We start from the raw sequence: 21,974 nt of genomic DNA, 5'->3' as shown, positions 1-21,974 counted from the left end.
CCTTCAACAAGCATTGGCAAAACTAGTAGGTCTTGCCTTTAGACTTTGCCAATGCAGACCTACTATCTTTGCCAACGCTTGCTACTGATGATATTCAGCATCAGCAGAAAGAAAAAAAAAATTATTGCCAAAGCTGGACAGCAACTCTAAAAAACAACAACACAATAATGTGTAAGCACACATCATCATGCAAGCACCTGTATGCGTGATGATGCTATGACGTCACAATGTGAGGACGTACATCTTTCTGCACATGCATCACCTGCACACATCATGATGCAGTAGTTTTTTTTGTTAATTTACCATTTCAAGTTGATGGTTATCCATCTTGGAATGGTAAATAAATAAAATGTGAGCAAAAGTTCCTTTCCACAAAAGAGTGGCCTGGTAGCAAGTTGCTTTTTCCAGACCCTCAAAAATAATTTAAAAAGATTGCAACAGGGAGAGGCAAATGAGCAATGGTGGAGCAGTGCAGGACTTGGTGGACAATTAAATGGCGCTGAGTGATGAAAGCAATGAAGAAGCTGGTGGAAAAAGATGAAATAACAACAAAGCCAAGAAAGCACAGTGGCGCTGGGATAGATGAGGGAAGCAATGGACATGCTTGCGGGGAAGGCATCATAGAGAGTGTAGCAGCATGGTTGTGAAAGGATAGCAGCACACGATGGACAGAATAAGAAAACATGCACTCCCATGGAGTGCCAGAAGAAAATGAAAAAATTATGTCCATGAAGTGAGCTGTAGAAGGGTTCAAGTTATCCAGTCAAAAGAATGGTACGGAAACTTACTCCGACGTAGGGTCAAACAGAAGAAGAGGAACAAAACCATCAAATAAGTAGCAAACAAATGAGATTGACAAGAAAGCCAACCAATGAAAAGCAATGGACTGACCCACAGCCAACACTAAATGTTGGTTATGTACACAATGGGTATTCGACAACAGACAGCTAAAAGCTATATTTTACCTGACCTGAAAACTAGCCACTAATGTATTTCTCCACATTGCAACCCACTTCCCATTATAGTCCTAAATGTTTTTTCCTCACTTCTCCAAAGGAAAGTCTGGGGCAGAGGGTGTATGTTGACCCCTCCCCGGCCCTGCCTGGGGAACCTCTATGCTAATTTGGAAGCCCTTACTTTTGTAGGACGATTTTCATTTGACAGGCATCCTCCTCAGGCAACTGCAGAGTTCAAATAGGTTAGCTGCAGCATGACCCAGAGCCACTACTCTTCCTGGTACTGCGGGTTGACTCCGGACTTAGGAACATAAATATGGCATCAATTGGTGCTGGCTTACACTTTCATTTGAGAATTGCAACCCAAAGTCTGACAGTATAATGCTCACTCTAGGGCGTCATTGTACAGGTCATGTGCATTGAAAAAAACACCAGCCACTAAATGCAATTTCAACCAAAAATATAGCTGAAACTGTTCTGTTCTAATGTGCTTTGGGGAGGTTAGGGTCTGTGTGTGTGTCTTCAGACTGGAGGGACTGCGTTTGTGGATTTGGTACGAGGAATGCTGTTAAGAAGGAAAAGGCCTGTGTGGGTGGCCTGAGGGGCTCTGGGTTTATACCTACAGTGGCAAGAGGTAGATCCAGCAATGGTTGCGGTACGAGGTGCCTTTGGGGAAATACCCATTTGGAATTGCAAGAGGGCACTTTTTTGGATGGGGGCAGGAAGGTCCTTGAAGAGAAACTGAATGGTGACAAGATGTGGGCAGGTTTTTGGATTGGGCATGAGAGGACTTTTAGAAGATATTAAAGGGGACACAAGGTGGGCGGATCTATGTGCTGTGGTATGGGAAGCCACCCCTGTCCATAAATCAGTGTTTCTGGCAAAGATTTTCCTGACTTTCACCTACTGCCCCATTATAAATGCAGTGGGACTTAACTTATGCCTTTTACAAACACTCGTTCCAGTGCGTTAAAAGACAAAGGCGCGCAACTTCTTTTGGCTTGGAATTTTCCATATGTTTATCCTGCTGTACAAAGTTTTAGGGGACATGACACTGAGATGGGACTTAAGTTGCCAGTGATATATGATCTATATCGCATTCGGAAAAGAACTCCGGCGCAACATCACTCTCACAGATGCACACATTAGCAAGTAAAAGCAACAAAGCACCAAGTATTGGTGGACACATTCTGCATACCATTAAATCCAGTCCCTACTGCCTCTGCTGGAAAGTCAATCTCAGATTCCTGCAGCATGGTCTTTATTCAGGTAACAGTTGGTTACTAACCAGGCTATCATTTATTAATCATAGTCGGCAAACCATAACCAAATTCACACCTATGACAGAATCAAGAAAGTTTCTTTATCTTTGTGCTGAACATTTTAGCAGTAATGTCTCTAAATTAAAGGCCAGGTGTCTCCATCATTGATGGTACTCGTGCTACAGGGATTTACTATGCACTTTTTTAATGTGGTGCTCACTGTAGGGTTGCAGTTCAAGATTTATAAACTAGAAATTGTTTTAGGAAATTTAATCAGCTTTTTACATGTTTGAAAGACAGCCGTCTGAGATCAGATGATAGATGGCAAATCAAGACACCAACATAGCATTTTAACAATCACTTCTTTTTTGGTCAACTAGATACAAATCTCTTAAAAGTGTAAAATTTCTGAAGGATGCCTGTAGGAGTAAAGTAGAGAATGGCGACGTCATGTCATGACATATTGAGGTCTCTGACGAGCCATCAACCCACCACTTCCTTCTTTTACAAACAGTGGTATTTTCTGGAAAATCTAAAATTCCAGCATTTTTGTCTTCCTGCACCCTGATTACATTCCCTTCCTCACTTCCCCACTTTCCTGCTCAAATTGCAGCCTTTAGAAAATGGACACACAAATACTAAAGTTTCTGTTTTCAGACAAATGGACATCAGGCATGAGACCCATCAGATAAGTCCTATTCTTCTAGCTTGGACAAACAGACCCTGCTGTACAATAACTCATCTCACCATTTCCCAGAAACGCTCTGTCGAAAGCTTAAATGTTTGTGTGACGTGAACCATGTGTATCAAGCGGCCACTGAATCTTCCAGATCTCTCTCCCCATTTTCCATTCCGTTCCAGCTCCTCCTAACAAAATTCACTTGGCTGGGAAACCTGGACACATGGCATCGTCCCAGGCACCGGAATGTTCTTGCAGCACATACTAGTTGGTACCATTAATTTTCTTCTGATAACAATGCCATTTCGAATTTGCAAAGCCAGTTGTTAGTTCTAGACCTACCCTTTGTATGTCTTTTATGATTACACTAGCAGTGGTAAGAGATTATGGTATTTGCTGTTGGCTAAAACTAACTTTCTGCTACACAAGTTGGAGATATCATTTTCTCCCTTCGAGATTTGAGATTTCCTTAAAGACAATTCTATGTGTGTAAGAACACGAAGTTGATTCTGCTCTTACAGAATGATCCATAATTGCTGTGACCTTGCTTTCGTGTTCTCAGGCAGTTTACAATTGTTTTGTCCTAGATTTCGGAATATCTTGTTTGGGCCACCAAACTCTCAGATATCCATCATTTATCTTATTCGCAGAAATACTATATAATATTAGCAAGTATAGGTAACAGGAATCTGAAGCCCTGCAGTTTGCCCCCTGTAGATTAGAATGAGTGCCAACCACATGGTTAGGCAGTCAACACTGTATGGATTAACATCTTTGTTAGTCCTGTAACCAGGTTTATTTGCAACTACACCACTTACCAAAGTGTGATGACAGCCAGATCCAGCTGCACACTGACTCTTCTAACCCGCCGCAGGTTATGTGGTGAAGTCCTGTATAAGGTGGTAGCAGAATGGGTGCATTTTACATTTCTAAAGCTATCCAGCAACAACACCCATTCTTTATCTGAGGAGATCACTGCATTTGGACTTCAGGTCTGTTCCCTTCCTAAACTAGTGGCTTTTGTTTTTTTAAACTGAATTTTTGCTGGATGAGAACTTATCAATGGCAGCACATTTGGGATTGGGTTGAGTTCATGTCACTTGCAACTGAAAATCTTGTGCTGTGCCCAGCATCAGCGGATTCAGCAATTGTCTTGTATCAAGATCAACAATCACCTCCAGGCTGGACTACTTTTAAACACAATTCTGCGTTATCTCCATGGTCTGCAGAAAGCAGCTTCCAGTCTGATCACAAAAAGTCAGTGTTCCAACCCCACAGAGCTAGTAGTGCTCGTCCAGCACCTCTCTTTCTGGTAGAAGAATTTATCAAATGTAAGGCTCACTGGCTAGTGTATAAAGCACACCAAGGTAGAGGGCTCAGTGTTTGGACCACCTGTCCTTTCAGGAACATGCGTTCCTCGGGCCAGGGTCTTTTCCAAACCCTCCCTTACTGCAGAGTTGGACAGAGTTTGTGCTACAACTCGTTTCTCCACCTCAGACTGCAGTCTGAATATCTCACCTTCATTAACTGAAAGAATAGCGTTTCATCTCCTAATTAGACCTTTCTTTTACAATAGTCTATAAATCCGTCCATGTTTTCGGTCTTTTCATAGTGCCATTAAACCTTCTTGTGTGTGAGTGTTCCATAAAAAACAGCACAACAAATTCAAATCAATAAAAAAGAGTCTACCCTTAATGAACAGATGATTCAAGTACTTAACCTTTAGTATATTTAGGGAACTAATGATACGAGTGGATATGTGCAATTGTGCATTAGGGGTAGAAATGTATATTTCCAAAGATAATGGAAAGGGACCATAAAATGGGAGAGGGTATCAATCAAGAAATATGCAAAGCCCTGAATAGAATACGCGTGGGACCAGTTAGGATGTCATGGAGGAATACTTGATACACTTTGGAAAGCAAATTGCACCCTCAAACCATGCCATAAAGTGATTTAGCATGTGAGGGACATGGCAGGGGATGCCCATTTAGAAATGGATTACTTTAATAATAATTGTTGAGGTATCAGCTGAAGAGGACCTTATTGATTGTCATATACTTAAATTACATTGGTGTGATTTTGCTGCTTAAGGAAGATCTGGTTGAGTACTGCTGTGTATGATTAATACTTGATGGGATTTATGGAACATGTTATTAACATCTTTCTGTGCAGCTTTTTAGATATGGCACTGGTGCTAAGAGTTACTGAGGTGGAAAAGTAGAAACATAACAGAACTCCTTGTAAATACATCTAGTTTCCTTGGCGATGTCCAAATATATTTAACCCACAGAGTGAGGACTTTTTCAGGGGGCTCAAGGACATAGAAGGGTTGCTGAGCCTCAATTGTGACAACAGGTCGTCTACCATTGGTGGCCTGGGGTCCACAGACTGTTGTTATCTCAAATTGAAAAAAAAAACAAATTCACACTGTTTCAGCACTTTTGTCTCAAGGTAGTGATGGCCATGCCGCACAATGCCCCCTCAGGGAGTTGATGTAGGTTGGAGCCTCAGAACTCACTAACACACATAGGTGGTCATTCTGACCCTGGCGGTCTTTGACCGCCAGGGCGGAGGACCGCGGGAGCACCGCCGACAGGCCGGCGGTGCTCCAATGGGGATTCCGACCGCGGCGGTAAAGCCGCGGTCGGACCGGCACCACTGGCGGGGTCCCGCCAGTGTACCGCGGCCCCATTGAATCCTCCGCGGCGGCGCAGCTTGCTGCACCGCCGCGGGGATTCCGACCCCCCCCTACCGCCATCCAGATCCCGGCGGTCGGACCGCCGAGATCCGGATGGCGGTAGGGGGGGTCGCGGGGCCCCTGGGGGCCCCTGCAGTGCCCATGCCACTGGCATGGGCATTGCAGGGGCCCCCGTAAGAGGGCCCCTACATGTATTTCACTGTCTGCTGCGCAGACAGTGAAATACGCGACGGGTGCAACTGCACCCGTCGCACAGCTTCCACTCCGCCGGCTCGATTCCGAGCCGGCTTCATCGTGGAAGCCTCTTTCCCGCTGGGCTGGCTGGCGGTCTGAAGGCGACCGCCCGCCAGCCCAGCGGGAAAGTCAGAATTACCGCCGCGGTCTTTCGACCGCGGAACGGTAACCTGACGGCGGGACTTTGGCGGGCGGCCTCCGCCGCCCGCCAAGGTCAGAATGAGGGCCATAATAACAACCAAATCACTGCTCAGTCAGTGTTTTTTTTTTTTTTTTAAAAAGGTGCTTTAATGTACACAAAGCTAAACACTTTGCACAAATATGTACACATTATACAGGTGGCAAGACAGTAATCACAATCACAGTGGAAACAACGTTTTAAAATCACTTCTAAAAATGGCCCTGTACATAAGCAATGAAAAGTTAGACCTATAGACTGAGGGCCTGAACTTCATATTTAGCGGTCGGGCTGTCTGTCCTCAGGGCGACAGAGTAAATTACACTGTTGCGCTGACAGAGGTCCCGACTGACAAATTTTGAACTGCTTGTTGAGCTAGCGGACATTTCAACTATTGACAGGAACCACTTGCAAGGTGGTTAATGCCAGTGTATTGTAACTTTTGTGTAGAGTTCCATTAAACATGATGGACCTATGTGGCAAAGTTACCGATTTTTGTTATTTTCAAAAACAAAATCCAAATGCTGGAATTTGTTTTGAACTCCCAAGGCAAAGGGAGCATTTTGCAGTTTTCATTATCACTTACCACCATGATTTTCTTGACTGGGATGGCAGTGAAAACTGACCTCCTTGTCTGTCTATCAAAATTAAGTGCGCAGACATACAGGTCAAACTTGAACGGTCCTTATTCTGTCGGGTCATCGGATGGATGTAACCATGGTGTAGACAGATTCATCTCCTCCATGGTTCCACCAAATATCCATCCTCATTTAAATTGGGTGGGTGAACCATTATGTTGGCAGAAAGGGTACTCCATTGTGAGGGAGTACCTTTGCCGCCATCATATAAATTGGGCCCTTAATCTGGTAAGCACTCAATCAGTAATAAAAACCCAAGGCCCATATTTATACTTTTTGACGCAAACCTGCGCTAGTGCAGGTTTGTGTCAAAACGTTTAACGCCAACTACCGCCATTCCAACACGCCAGCCGGGCGTCATATTTAATGAATGACGGTAGCCGGCGCTGTGGCCTGGTTAGCGTCAAAATAATTGACACTAACCAGGCAGCGGAGGCGTAGGGAAGACTGGGAGTTGTGCGTCAAAGAATGGTGGAAGTCAGGTTAGAGTCAAAAATATTGACTCTAACCTGACTAGCGTCATTTTTTGATGCACATCCCCCATGGAAATGACTCCTGTCTTAGCACTTAGGTCCCCTGAATAACCACCACTAAACAAATATGCATTTTTTTTTAAAGTGCCAGCAAGGCCTTTGTTCACAGGCTGTGTTCTTCCTAGGGTCTTAGACACAGCAGCCTCGGTCCCAGGAATTTTTTTGTTTCTGTTTTTTACTTCATTTTAGAGTCTTCACCTCAGGTGTCTGTCAAAAATCTCTTTCCTTGGGGCACCTGTACACAGGGGAGTAGCCAAGAACTTAAAATACTCCCTCGCACTTTGACATAAAGCTCTGATTGCATCACGCAAATGAGCCCAACCCTCCCTCGAAGATCACCCATATCTCTTCCAGGCAAGCATCTATCCATTAATCTTTTCCCCTTTCCATCCACCTGCTGATGTCCACTATTTAACCTTTCAGTCTGTCATCCATTTATTATTTCATTCATCATTCAACCTTTGCCCATTTATCCATCCCCCATCCACTCCACCCTCCATCCACCCTTCTATACATCCACCCATCCACTCTTCCATCCATCCATCTGTCCATTCATCCATCTCATCTGCCTTCCTTTCATCTTTCCATCCACCTATCCACTCATTCATCCATCCATCCATCCATTTACTCAACCATCCTTTCACCTTTCCACCCACTTGTCCATTAACTCATCTGTTCACCCAATCATCCTTTCACCCACTGATCCAGCTACTCACTCATCCATCTACTACTCATTCATCCACCCACTAAATCATCCATCAACTCACCCATCTTTCCACCCTTCCTTCCATTAAATATTCCTTAATTCTGTCCCTTATTAGGTCGAGCATAGCAGTCCGCAAGCACTGCTTTTCTGACGTGTTGATTGTGGGCTTTTAACCATATCCACCTCACGCCCTTCACTTTCACTCGTTCGTGGGCTTGCCTTTCAAAAATCCTTTGATGACATTGGTAAATGCTTTACGTTTGTCCCTCCTTGGGCCGGTTTTATTACCGGCTTGGGGACTAACCCGGATGCATGGATGATTGCATTTTTGCTGATATGTTTGACTGCAAGCAAACTTCTTTTTCCTTTTGTGTCTCTCCTTCGCGCTCACACTCATGCGGCCATGGCACTTTGAACTGACTTGCTTATGTCAACTGTTTTACTTTTCATTTTCAGTTTATGTGGCAAAAATTCCAGTTAGGAATTTACTCGAGCAAATGCGAGAACCATTGCATTGCAAATGCTTGTTTATATAACCATCTTTTCTTCTTCCTCACTCTTGCTTGCTCTTGAGCATTTGTCTGCCGGATTGTAGACAGAAAAGTCCCTCCTTGGGCAGGTTTTATTACCGGCTTGGGGACTAACCCGGTTGCATGGATGATTGCATTTTTGCTGATATGTTTGACTGCAAGCAAACTTCTTTTTCCTTTTGTGTCTCTCCTTCGCGCTCACACTCATGCGGCCATGGCACTTTGAACTGACTTGCTTATGTCAACTGTTTTACTTTTCATTTTCAGTTTATGTGGCAAAAATTCCAGTTAGGAATTTACTCGAGCAAATGCGAGAACCATTGTATTGCAAATGCTTGTTTGTATAACCATCTTTTCTTCTTCCTCACTCTTGCTTGCTCTTGAGCATTTGTCTGCCGGATTGTAGACAGAAAAGTCCCACAAAGAACCTCACACCCACTGTAGCTGCTAAAGCTGGTGGTTCACATTCACGATACCGGTGCCTGGACACACTGCGAGCACTGCGGCGAAGGCAAGCTGCTCACCCACCCCGGCACGGGTCCTCAGACCCCAACGGCGGAGCTGACTTCTCCGGTCTTCCTCTGCCTGTTCAGTTGCTCCTCAGCCTAGTGTACTGGAGGATGTGGTCGGTGCACTCACGCCTGGGGGCGCTCTCTCTGCAGGGCCATGACACTCCAGGAAGGGGCTCCCGGGCTGGTTGGTTGGTGCTGCCAACACCTCAGCAGAGGCTAAAATGGTCATAAAGCCAAAAACTAGGAGGTTTCATGTCTACTACTCATTTTCTAAAAACCCAACCCGAAAACATAGTGCTAATATTTCGACAAGTTTATAAAGTCTTCCGGTTATACATGCCTATTTTTACACAATACTTTGTTCGAAGTATGTCCTAAGTGCAACCACTGCTGAGACCATAAATAATAAAAACATTCAAATGAGTAACTTCCATTTAGAGAGCAATAGCAAACGTCACCTGTGAGCCATGAACCCTTGTCAGTAAAAGAACCCCTAATCACTAGAAAAATATCTTCACATTTCAAAATAGCGTCATTCAACTTGTTCAAAATTGCCATTGATTAGCAGCAACACAAAGCAATCCACTTCAAAATGAGCTAATGTGGACACAAACCCTGTTATGTGGCCTTGTCCACGATCTTTTTCATATCTACCGGAGCTAATGGCAAGACGCACAAACACCCATCTGCAAACCTGTACACCAGAAGATGCAATTTGCACACAGGCTGGTTTGTGAATGTGTTTGAATCGAGGTCACCATGTAAGGCCTTCATTTAAAGGTGGTTGCAAAATGAGCTGCCTAAGGAATATTGCATATGTATTCACAAACATCAAACGTTTTTTAAAGCTGCCCATCTATATTGAAGCAATAAGTGTTTTTAAATGAAGTGTTTCCTGCTTGGGAACACGTCGGTTGAAGAAAGGAATGGTCCTCTGGTCTGAGGCCTGCTCCCGCTAAGGCTGGCTGATAACATTCGAAAAGGGGCTACTGTGTCTTCCGCCATGCAAACCAGTTGCCTCACAAGCTCGGGAGGTAGAACAAATCAATTTGTGTCAGAGATCTGTCATAAGCCAATGGCACATACCTACTGTTATATGTAATTTGAGTAAGATCACAAAATCCTATTTTTCAGCCTCATAAAAAAGATTTTTTCCATTGTAAAATGCCCTCTTTTGGTTGCACATCCTGTGATTTTTGCGAATCAACCGCAAAGAGGCTTTGTATGTCAGATCCTTAAATATTTGTAGTTTTAAGCTCTTCATGATATACTAGAAGCCAGTGATCCACTATGACTCACTTTAATGGAAATTACTACTAAGGCCCTGTTACGAGTTGGGGTATTTGACCCGGAAAGGTATTTCACGAGGGTGAAAGGCCCAAGGTCACAGTTAGAAGGTGGTCCAGAATTTGGAATTGACAGGTTTAAAAACTCCAGACCAAAAATTATCGTCCCGGATACACTTGACCTATCAAAGGTGTTGCAGGGTAGGGCTGCGGGCAGCAAAATTATCACCAAATCACCTGCCCCCTGAAGCAGTCAAGGGGGAGCAGACAGTGCTCCCCCTGAAAAGGAAATAATGTACCCTTAAACACTGGCCCCTGCCTGCCTTTCCCAAATGCTCACTGGTCCTCCTGATACTTTCTGCCCCAGTCTCAGAGTAGGTGGGAAATGTCAGTTTCTTTTTCAGTGACATTACGAAAAACTGCCCGATTGAGCATACAGTAGCTCCAGGTTCCAGCAGGATTTTCCCAATTTTGGGGAGAAAACTCATAATTGCTAGACCTTGGCACAAAATTCCAACCAACTCAGTGGACCTGGCCTGGCTGTTCGGGTTGAGCTGTTCTTTTGGGTGCAAGGTCAAGACTAATTTCCATATGGCTAGGTCCAAACTAAGGTGGCATGGTGTGCAAAATATTGATGGATCAAGATGTGACCCGACTATCTACCAGTGGCTGTGATTAATTCAAGCATTCCACCCATTACCTTTTTGTGTACTTCAGTGCAGCTGTTATCGAGGCCATACGTAATTAAGAAGTGTAATATTCATAAAATAATATGGGAAATAATAAACTCCCAAGAGAGCAAACCAAATGTCTTTATGGACTGCTTTGAAACCGTGTGTGGCAGGATTCCTTATGTCAGTCTGAATGAATCTGTGTTTTTACTTACAAAGAAAGGTTTTTAAAAAAATAGACAAAGCCAATGGGCCTCCACCTAAAACATAAGTGCAGAAGACAAGTAAGTTACTCACTTTTGTTGCCCATTTACATTTAAAATGTGTATGTGTGAAGCAGACACCCAGAACCTCTAGCTACCCCTGTAGGTGGAGTCGAAATCTGCTTCACAGTTGCTAGAGACATAAATACAATTAAATGTTGGGTGTCATGTACTTGATCATCAGACACATCAATCTGAGTCTACTTTAATTACAAAAGAGCACTTACGCCCAGATTTATTTGGAAATGTTAATCCCGCTACAAATAAAGGATTGATGTACAAACTGAAATGACATGCATGAGACTGCCAAAGTTATTCTAGGTATTAAATGTAATCAAGGACTGAACACATACAATGCACTTACATAATAGTCTAGTGTTTTTTTGGTAGACAAATGCCATGCAGATCACTTCGGTGATACAGTGATATCTGCTGCCAAAGAACTAGTCTCGACAGGTCCGCCTGGGCAGATGCTCCCGAGTCTGAGGTACCACTACACTCAGTTAGCCTCGATTTCTTGGTCTTATAAGCCAGATCTTAATGACGTGTCCCTAGCATCAAAACCAGAAATGGCTGTTCAACATTTCAAAGGTCTCAAAAGTATATGGATTTTTATAGCATATTGGTGTAATATTCCCAAACATAACACATAGAACACCCCAGATTTGGGAGTCAACAGAGATTTATTTGGAGAGAAACATTCTTTGGTTTAATACATTGTTACCTTAAAAGAAACTCTGTATGATCTTCCGCAAAGCTTTATTCGTCATCTAAAAGTACAGTCCTGTTCTCTGCCATATTTTACAAATTATCTCCGCTGTCACTTTAAGTTGTAGAGAGATTCTTAAAGTCTTCATCAAATAGTAGTTTCTATGGCAAAATAGTTGGCCTTTATCCAATTGAAATCATGAAACACACAATGAAATTATCTTGAGAGTTAGACTAGGATGAAAATAAACAAAATCCTTCAATTTCATGCAGAAACTGCTGATACCTCTAATTTACAGATGGAACACTTTGTGCAGTCTCAACCACAATAAATTATTTGAGCGTCCAAGCGTCCATTTTATTGTCTTGTAAAATATGCTCCACACAGTCAGCAAGTTATTGCTGTGTGTCCTGTTATTAGAAAATATTGGAAGGCTATTTTTAGCAGAATTTCAAATCCATGTGAATGTAGACTCTTATGATCAACTCTGTGATAGCTGTTGACTACATGGACCCCCACTCTTGGAATATGGAGGCATATTTATAGGCCCCTAGCGCCACCTTGCGCCACATTAACGTCATTTATTCTGACGTTAATGTGGCCCAATGCGGCCAAAATCCCCACGCCGCATTTACAGGGTGGCTCAATGCATGCATTGCACCACCCTGTAACCCTTTGTGTTACATTATGCCTGCGCCAGGCATAATGTATGAAAAGGGAGGTTCCCCTGTTAGGGGAGCTGGAAAAATGGCGCTAGGAAATCTATGAAATTTCCTTGCACCATTTTTTATGGCACTTTTAATGCCTGCTCGAGGGCAGGCGTTAAAAGGGGCCTTCCGTTCTTTAGAATGGGGCCCTATGTACTCTGCAAGAGTAGCACTAATATTTTGGTGCTACTGCTGCAGAGTACATCAATAGCGTCATGAAAGATGACGCTATTGCCCCCTTCCTTGTGCCATGGTGCGTTGTGTTTTAAATCCGGCGCACACATGGAGGCAGTAGGGGGGTGCTAAGGGGTGCAGGGAAAGTGACGCTGCACTTAGTGGAGCGCCACTTTCCATAAATCTGCCCCATAGTACTTTAAAACTACAGCTGTTTTAATTCACAGCCTTAATTTTATAAGGACATAGTTAAAAACTGAAGAACTTACAATACAGATGGATGCAAGGGCAACTTGAAAATGATCCTAAAAAAAAAGGCAGCCTCTCCACCAGGAGCCACTTAGTAGAGAGGTAGTCTGACATTATTTGTTAAAAAAAGCGAGCATTGCAATGGTATAAAGTGAATGTCTTTTTCATTTTGTCAGGAAAAGGAAAAGACCAGTTTCGTGAATAGTCCCTACATGTTTACTGGCTCCAATATTCAAATGTATACCTTTCAGAAAGTATTGATTTGCAACTCTGATTTTTGTTATATTCTGTATTCCATATTTAGATAATATATTTGCATGTATAATAGTAACAATTTCCTTTAGTAATCTGTAGAAAGTTACTCATTTTGTAAAGTTAAAAATGTAAGTGCAATGAGATAGGAAATGTAATCTTTCTTTTCTCAGTACTGAGTTGTTTAGCTTAAAAACAATAACTCCAAACAATTTATATTCGGGGAATGCAGTGGAAACTAAACGACTGTTTGAAAAACATGATGTATGAAAACACTTGCTGATCATTGTTGTGATACAAAATCTAAGGGCCATATTGATAGCCCGGTTTTAATTTTTCTTGCACTATGGACGTAGTGCAAGAGCACAATCTTTAGGTTTTTGAAGCCACAAAAACGAAGCAGAAAAAGTGGCTTTAGAAATCTGGAGTAAGGCAATGCAATGCAAGTCACTTTCTGACATTACCCTGTTCCAGGGAGGCCTTTCCATGGGTGGCGGGTGGGTTTTCCCACACAACTCCCATGGATTTTGACGCATTCCCAGATTTACAAGACCTTAGGGGAGGCATGATGAGGAGAAATATCTTTATTTCTCCTCATTTCTTCCTCTTTCTGTACATGCTGCGTTCTGCAGTACACATTGAATGAGGAATATGCCTCCCAGGATTATTTTTGTGCAGGAAGGTTCCTGCACAAAGTCAATCCTGCATGCAATGCAGGCACCCTTGGACCACTGTGCAAGAGCACCTGTGTTGCCATTAGTCAGCCCACTGTGCACCAGCGCACGGGGAAAAGTGAGTAATGCAACGTACGTTATAAATACAGCACATTCTTACACTGTCCCTGTCACGCATTGTAGCGCAACAAGGTTGCTTGCTGCACTGTGTGACATTCTGATAAATATGCGGCTAAATGTGTTGCCTTTTGTGAAATGTATGTTAAATGTCTAAGCAAATGGAAAGCTGGGCATTGTGTGTATTGATTCTACTAAGGACCGAGCTTCATTGTTAGCATCCAGTAATGCTGAATTACACACAAGTGTGGTGGGAGTAAAATGTTTATTCAACAAGATTTTGAGATAAGATGAAACAGAGATTTGATTTGTCATTCAGTTAGGCTGCAGGCATTATAGATTTTAGATTAGTGGCTTAGTGCTCTACCCTAGCACGAGATCCTGTAACCCACAAAAAAGGTGAGCAACTTATTAGAGACAGGATCTCCTCGTTGTCCATTTTGCTTACATTATGTACAAGTGGGTGAGAAGTGGAATGATGTTATCAAATACATTATACGGAAGGGCAATAGGTTTGTGTTGCAGACACCTTGATCTAAGGATGTCTGATATGGCCATTTTTACAGAATAAAGGCACTCTAATTAAAATTTAATTATAGAAAGTACTGTCAGATGCACACATAATTTTACATCGAAGAACTCCCTCACCTGATCTGTATTAAGCAGGACATGTTTATTCTCCTCAGTTGTTGGAAACCTGGTATAGGGCAGATTAAACTTTTATCTGGATCTTGCCTTAAATACTTCAGTGTCGGAATAACTGCTACTGCTACTCTGCTTCATCACTATATTTCTCATAATAGCTTTCTACTATAGATTTGAGGGGCTGACTGACATCCATTCGATAAGCAGCTTAGAGTCGTCACTCACTATGATAAGAACTGCAGCATAGCCAGTTGAGGCACGGTCATTTCTGTCCATCCACAGCTGGAAGAGAGCAGGAACCTAGGCTACTCACTGATATATGCTGTTTCAAGCAGGTTAGTGTATCATTCCTTAGCTTTGTTTAGTACGTTCTCGGTTTAGTCCAAAACATTTTCAATAACTAATCAGTTAACTTTGGATCAGAAAACTGTATCACTGAGTCTTCTAAAATATTGCTCCTCAACCATCACTCCTTCTACCCCCTTCATGTGAATGCATATTATTCACAACTCAGTAACGCTAGGATTTGGTCAAACATAAATAAGACATCCATGATGTTACCATCACTGAGCACAATAATGTGCTCTTTTTCACCAAAGCATGACTATTGGATTATTACTTATGATTCACGACCTCTGACCTTCAAGTTACTGATGAGTGTGCAATCTTTGCTGATTCTTACAAGAAGGGTAGCAGCAGCTACAGAGAGGAGAGTGAGCCAGCCATTCCCTGCTTCTTCGCAAGATCAGATCGAAGTTTTGGGGCAAAGAAAATTGGTCAAGCAATATTTACTGGCGTCAAAGTTGGAGATTTTTACCATTGTACAGGGTGGACACTTCATAGGTAAAGGTCAGAACAAGATGCGGCTCACACCAGATCAATAGGATTGAAAGCATATTACAGTAACCACGCCCAGTAAGGTCACTACCCATTCAAAGTTAAGGAAGCAGGAATCCACAGAGATCCAGCCTCCAAAAATCCCTATATGGGACCAGAGAAGGAGAATGCATTGAAAAAAGAACATGGACAAGATGCACTCCATCTCCACTGCACTTTTACTTCCAAATGCAAGTGCTCCATTAGGGGTATAGTTTAGGGTATGCCAGAGAGAGCATTGGGGGTTGTGGGGGAGCCCACAGACCTATTAGAGGATGGGGCTGTTGTTTTCTCTTTTCCTTGGGCAGAAGACTCCTACCCAGAGAATAGTTAAAGCCTTAGCTCTTGACCTCAATGGCCTGACAAAATCCAAAGTTACACAGAAGACCGAGATGCCACAGTACGGAGCAATACCTTTCAAAGACTGTTTCTCAAAATTATGAGGAAATAACTCAGAGTGATTGCACTGTGATAACCAAATGCTGATTTTCGATGACAGAAGTTGTTGGAATCTCAATATCAGCTATACTTCTGTATGTTTCATAAATATCTTTTTACCTAATACCACTCACTGAGTGTGATTTTGTAACAATTATAATGATAATCAGTTCAAAACATTGGGTGATTTTAGCATTTACATATGCAGATCAGGTTTATCTTGTAGCCAGACCATCACTCAAGAGTGATTGACGTATTAGATTACATTTTTAGTTCAGCGGTTCTACTTGTAGTTCACTCTCTTGTTTACCTCTTGCCACTCAACCATGTGGAAATTCCTTTCCAGTTGCTATGCTGCAGTGTAATCTGCTAGTCGAGCAATGTGGATCTGTAAACTTGATAATTGAGCATCATTGGAAATGTGATGTTTAGGTAGATATAATTAGAGGTAGGCGAAGCTTGTGGAGTTTCATTACAGAGAATTCGGCAAAGTGGTTATGCCAGCAAACAGAGTTGCTTGGCACGCCCATTCGTGCAGCGTTTATCACGTTCAGGAGTGCAATTTGTGTTCTCCCTTTGCAAATATCACGCGAACGACGCCACTCGGTTCGCATGGGTGCTCCCATTTTGTTTTCTCTGTTTCTCTGTGCATGGTGATTGGCCGAAGTTTAATCCATCCTTCATCTTTTCAATCCCACCCTTTTCTCAATTATCGACCCCTCATTTCCTTTATTTCATCAGTGTGTGTCTTTGTGTTTGTGTATTTTACATTTCTGCCATCTTTTTTTGGTGTGTTTTTTTTGTGACTTTTTGATTACTTTCTTTTTTTGGCTTTTTTTGTATATTTTCTTTCTTTCTTTTCCCCACCCCGCGCCATGGCAGAGGGCAGCAGAGGGAGTGGTGCCGCCGATGTGGCTGCTAGCAGCTTACCTCATGGGCGTTGGAGCAGCCAAGGGGCGCAACCCCACCCCATTAAGCACTGAGGTGGAGGTGGCAGGACAGGTCTTTTTTGTGCAGCGCCACTTCCCTCCCTGCTGCAGCAAGCGACATACCTTGGAGAAGGTTTGCCCTCTAGGAGCGTAGACTGCTGTGGGGGAGGGTGCGCCGGTTGGTCAATTGGCACACTGGGGTACAGTGCACCCAGCAGTAGTTCATGCACCATCGGGCGGACATAATCGACCATGAACAGTATCTGCTCGACCTGCTGGGCGTCGAGGTATCAGGGCTCGGTGAGTAATAGTTATTTATTTGTTGTGTGTGTTCGACAGTGCAATCTTTTTTTCTAATAGCAGTGTTGACTCTCAGAGGTATGTCACGTTTACATTATGATGAATATTTGTTATGTGATCCAGTTTGAACTAGCCAGGTGCTCATTTAGCGCTTCCTAATTGAACTCGCTAGACTGATTCATATTTAAGAAGCCATGCAGACAGAGACTCCTCCTGTCAACAAGAATAAGATAGTGGTACTAGTAATAAGTAATATCAGTGAATTAGCATTCCCTTCACTGTGCCTTTCTTTATGTAGATTATGCAGTCCCTATCAGTCGCAATCTCCCGGTGATGTGTAGTATGATATCATCATAGTATGTATGCATCCATGCATTGAAAAACAATTGAGGTTGAGTCACCCCATCAAAGGTGGTTGAGAAGCAAAGATCAATTTTTGCAAAATGAATGCTTTGTTAGTGGTACTTAATTGTAAATGTAGGGCCATATTTACAAGGTCCTTTGTGCCGCTGGCATGTCACGTTTAGTGACTGTCTGGCGGCGCACAATGCAGGGCCATATTACAAGGCCACATAAACCCACCCTGCGTGGCTTTTCATGGCCCGGTAAATATGGACTGAGTCAACGCAGCGCAAGTCACTGTGTTGACTCACCCTGCGACAGGGAGGCGTGCCATAGGTGTTACCGTGGGTGTTCCTACGTAACACCCAGGGCATTTGACACATTCCCAGATTTACAAGATTTTGTAAACCTGGGAATGCGTCAAAAGCTTACGCCTCCCCAGGGCAGGCATAAGGAATACTCAGTGAGAAAAATTCCTTTATTTCTCCTTGTTTTTTCCTTTTTCTATATATGCTGATTTCTGCAGCACACATACAAAAAGTAAAACTCGTCTTGTGATTGTTTTTTTGCAGGTAGGCACTGTGGTCCAAGGGTGCCTGCTTTGGCGCATGGCAGCCCATTGTGCACCAGCACAGGGGACAAGAACAGGAATGCGACATATCTTGTGGATACAGTGAATTCCTGCCCTTAAGTTTTGACCCAGGGCAGCGCAGGAAGAAGGCTTGCGGCAGTGTCCTGCATCAAAAGTTTGTAAATGTGGCCCGTAGTTTAGGAAATCTGGAGTAGGGTTTAGGTGGAGGAATTAGGAAAATAAAAATAATAGGTCAGCTCGAGTTGAGTTGATTGATTATAGGCGATCTGATTTAGAAAATTACAATTATTATTATTATTTCCCTAATTCTCACCTCTCCTCATTTTGAATATTTTTCTTTTTACTGTGCCTGTCTAACTTTTTTGTGCTTATTTTTGTTCTATCTAATCTTTGTCAAATTCTTCCTGTCCCTGAAGTTATTTATTTTTCATGTTTCTGTACCTGACTTCCTCCTGTCTGTACTAGCTTCATTCTGCTTTGTTAGTAAGCTTAGCTTTCCCTTCTCCCCTGATATATCTTGTGGACTGGTACTTTAATACTAAGCAGACAGATTTTTAGAACAGGTACTTTACTGACAAGATCACATGCCAAAGTCAGCTTTGCATGTTCGTGAAGACCTTATTTTTGCCTTGCTCATTCACATTGCATTTACCAACCAAGACCTCACCATAGGTTCTCCTGGAATGACCAAAGTATTTCACCCCTTTATTGCGCTACAGTGACTTAGCTCTAACCCTCCATTCTGAACTGTTTGCGGTTGATTTGCCTTCCTGGCTTTTCTAACAACTGACAAAGTTCCTAAAATGAATGATAGAAGATAGAACTGTAGTGAACTATTGTGGTTGTATTTTGTTGGAATCTAAAATGTGTAATGTTTTTTCCAGCTGCACCCACCACCAGTGCAGGGGCCAGTGGAAGCACCAGTGCACCCGGCATGGCAGCGGTCAGAGGTGGAGGACCAGCGGCAGCAAGGACGGGCATTGGTAAGTCAAATTGTTCTTGATCGTTGACAACTACTAGTATACTCACTGCAAGAGCATGGCTGGTGAAGCCCCTAGTTTAGCAGCTACAGTAGGGATTGAGTTCTTAGTGACCTCCTCGCTCTACAAATCAACAGACAAATGTTCATAATGAACGGACGGTACAAATGATGGCTTGATGGAAAAACGAATGAAGGATGGACCGCTAAAAGAAAGAGTGGGTGACATGGTATATGAGTGAAAGGATGTGTGGGTTAAAGGAAATGATGCGTAGGTGAGTGATAGGAGATGCATGGGTGGGTGAAAGGATGGATGAAGGGGCGACAGGATGACTCAGCAGGTAAAGGGTCGATGGGTAAAAGGATGCTCGGTATGGAATGGGTGGATGGTAACAAACAATGGTGACAAACGTTGTATGGGTAAATGGATGGATAGGTGAAAGCAGGGTGTTTGAAAGGGTGGATACTGGATGGGTGAGTGTGGGTGAATATATGGATGCCTGGACTGGAATGGTGAAAGACTGGACGAGAGAGTGCAAAGCTTATATGTTGGCTTTCAAAGGGTGAATAGAATAGATAAATGCAGGGATGAACGTATAGTTACTTGGATCAAGAAGTAAGGGAGCTCTTCTGGAGGAGGACGTGTCTCTTCACCTACTTCACTTGGTTTGCATAGTTATCAAAACTTTGGTTCAAAGTGGGGATATATTAATTTTCTGTCTTCTCCCTTAATGCACTGTAGTTGAAGCAAGGCTGATATGTATCCCCCCCATCATCATACCTCCCTCCCCATTAGTCACCCATGCTACCATGACGTAACTGCAGCATTGCTCAATTCATCAGTACAATAGTGTTGTCTGTGCAATGTGCATTTGCTTCAGTTAATGCAGCATTTACAAAGGTGTCAATGTATTGCAAACTTAAAAGGTGTGTTTCCCTTCACAGTGCCTACTCTATCACCTCCTAGTACTTCAGTCCTTTATTCTTTCCAAAGTTCTGTCACAGCCACCCATACAAAATTTAAAAATCCCATTTGGCATGCGCCTCATTAATTTTTACCCTTTTCATATTCATCAACTACAGTGAGGCATGTATGGGTAAAAAAAAGCCCTGTGACTTACCATAATCATCCACATCAAATTCCAATGGCCCTAGGGGACCAGCAATTTACTATTACTGTGCCATTCTACTTTTTTAAAGCAATTGTTTACACAGAGCACTGTTTATAATTTGTCATTTTCTTTTTCTCCTCCTGCTTTAGCTACTCCTGCTGGACATCCAACTTGCCAGGAGATAGCATCCTGGCTGCGGTGGCAGAGGCTGGAGGGCATCCACAATGAATATAGGTGGCTGGTGGCCCTTCAGGAGGATGAGGACATGGCCCGGGCAGTAGTCAACATGCCTGCCGGTCCTAGCTCCTCCAACCAGCCAAGCAGCACCTCCATCCTCCCAGCAGCACCGTTAGTGCAGCCACCAGCTGGCATGTGCCCATCCTCATTGTACCACTGCTGTCCACCCCAAGGTCGGACTACAACTTCCAACACCGCATCCTGCAACACTCTGCGTGCCTGGACCACCGGGTGGCACACATTGAGGCAACCCTGTATGGTCTCCAGACCTGCGTGGAGAACACCCTCTTCTGACCCTTTTTAAAAACAATTGTTTGGTGGGAAGGGCACTTGTTGTGGGTGGAAAGGGTGGCGAACGGACTTGGGAGAGGTTTTTTTTGCACTTTGGACTGTCGTTGTGAACTTTAGTTTCTTTTGTTGTGGACTTTCATTTGACTTTTGTGGACAGGGCTATTTGTTTGGGTAGAGGGGTAGCCCTGTTTTCGGTGGAAAGGGTGAGTTTTCTATTTGAAAAAATTAAAGGGTTGATTTATTTTACTTCATTTATGCCTCAAATCTTTATTTTGATGTTTTGGTTTGCACTGCTGTCTTTTAGTGGAGCCTGTTTTTTAAATCTGCTAAAAAAAGTGTATTCCATTTACTTAGACCATTGCCCTACTGCCCCATGTAACTAAATTGACCACTAGGGTATGACTGCATTGCCAATTTTGCCTACAAAAACATAGATAGACACAAAAACATCTTCTTCAGTAGACAGTAATTACTATCTATTCTCTTACCTGAATAGGTGAAGTAAGGGCTGGCACCTCATTCTTTTTACTGCAGGTTTTGCCCAGGTTGGCAGCTTATCTCTATAGTAGGGGTAGTAGTAGTATCAGGCTAGCATGCTAACAGGGAAGACACAAATTGGCACTCCCACGTATGGGAAATCCAACTACAGGATTAATCAAAGGGTTATCCATCACTGTCAACTAGCTTGAAAGAAAACATAGAGTTAGTGGGTTATATATTATATCATAACTTTAGAAAGACTGAGACCAGACTACCACGATTACAGTATTTGACACACACGAAGACCTGATATGATAATAAAAATTGTAATATCAACTTTTGAGCACTGGGGAGCTAATATTTAATGAAAACTAAACTTAGGAAATGAAATCCTCAAGTCAGGAGAAGTGGGCTCAGAGTCAGAAGTGGTTGGACAAGGCTAAGCCTTTGCGCAACACAGAACACAAGGCCTTAATGATTATGTTGATGGGACAGGTGTGTAATATTGCTCAGGTAAATGAAGGTCATGCAGTGCGTTGGTGTCGCTTTCACCACATCTGCCCCAGCAAGTGTGTGATCCATTTATTGTGGACAGTTAAGTCACACCCCAGTAAATCACACAGCCCGGGGGAAGAGGGTCAGGGGCTCGATTAATGCATGAGAAAGGGGATTTGGGGAAAGGTATGACAACGACCAACACAAACACTACACAAAAAAACAAT

The 21,974-nt window shown here is 43.0% G+C and overlaps 1 protein-coding gene across 1 annotated transcript in view; it reads left to right on the top strand.

The window, feature by feature from the left end:
- The window catches only part of LOC138304512 (uncharacterized), a 96,957-nt gene extending 75,880 nt beyond the window's left edge, over positions 1–21,077 (top strand). The window contains exons 2-3 of the mRNA XM_069244646.1: positions 19,038–19,136; positions 20,394–21,077. Coding sequence (XP_069100747.1) covers positions 19,038–19,136; positions 20,394–20,785 — 491 coding nt within the window. The 3' untranslated portion in view covers positions 20,786–21,077. The remainder of the gene's footprint in view (positions 1–19,037; positions 19,137–20,393) is intronic.
- Positions 21,078–21,974: the final 897 nt, after the last annotated feature.

This window comes from Pleurodeles waltl, chromosome 7, assembly GCF_031143425.1.
Source record: "Pleurodeles waltl isolate 20211129_DDA chromosome 7, aPleWal1.hap1.20221129, whole genome shotgun sequence".
NCBI lineage: Eukaryota > Metazoa > Chordata > Amphibia > Caudata > Salamandridae > Pleurodeles > Pleurodeles waltl.
Note: the sequence above shows the minus strand (reverse complement) of the source record. Positions and strands in the feature narration are given on the sequence as shown.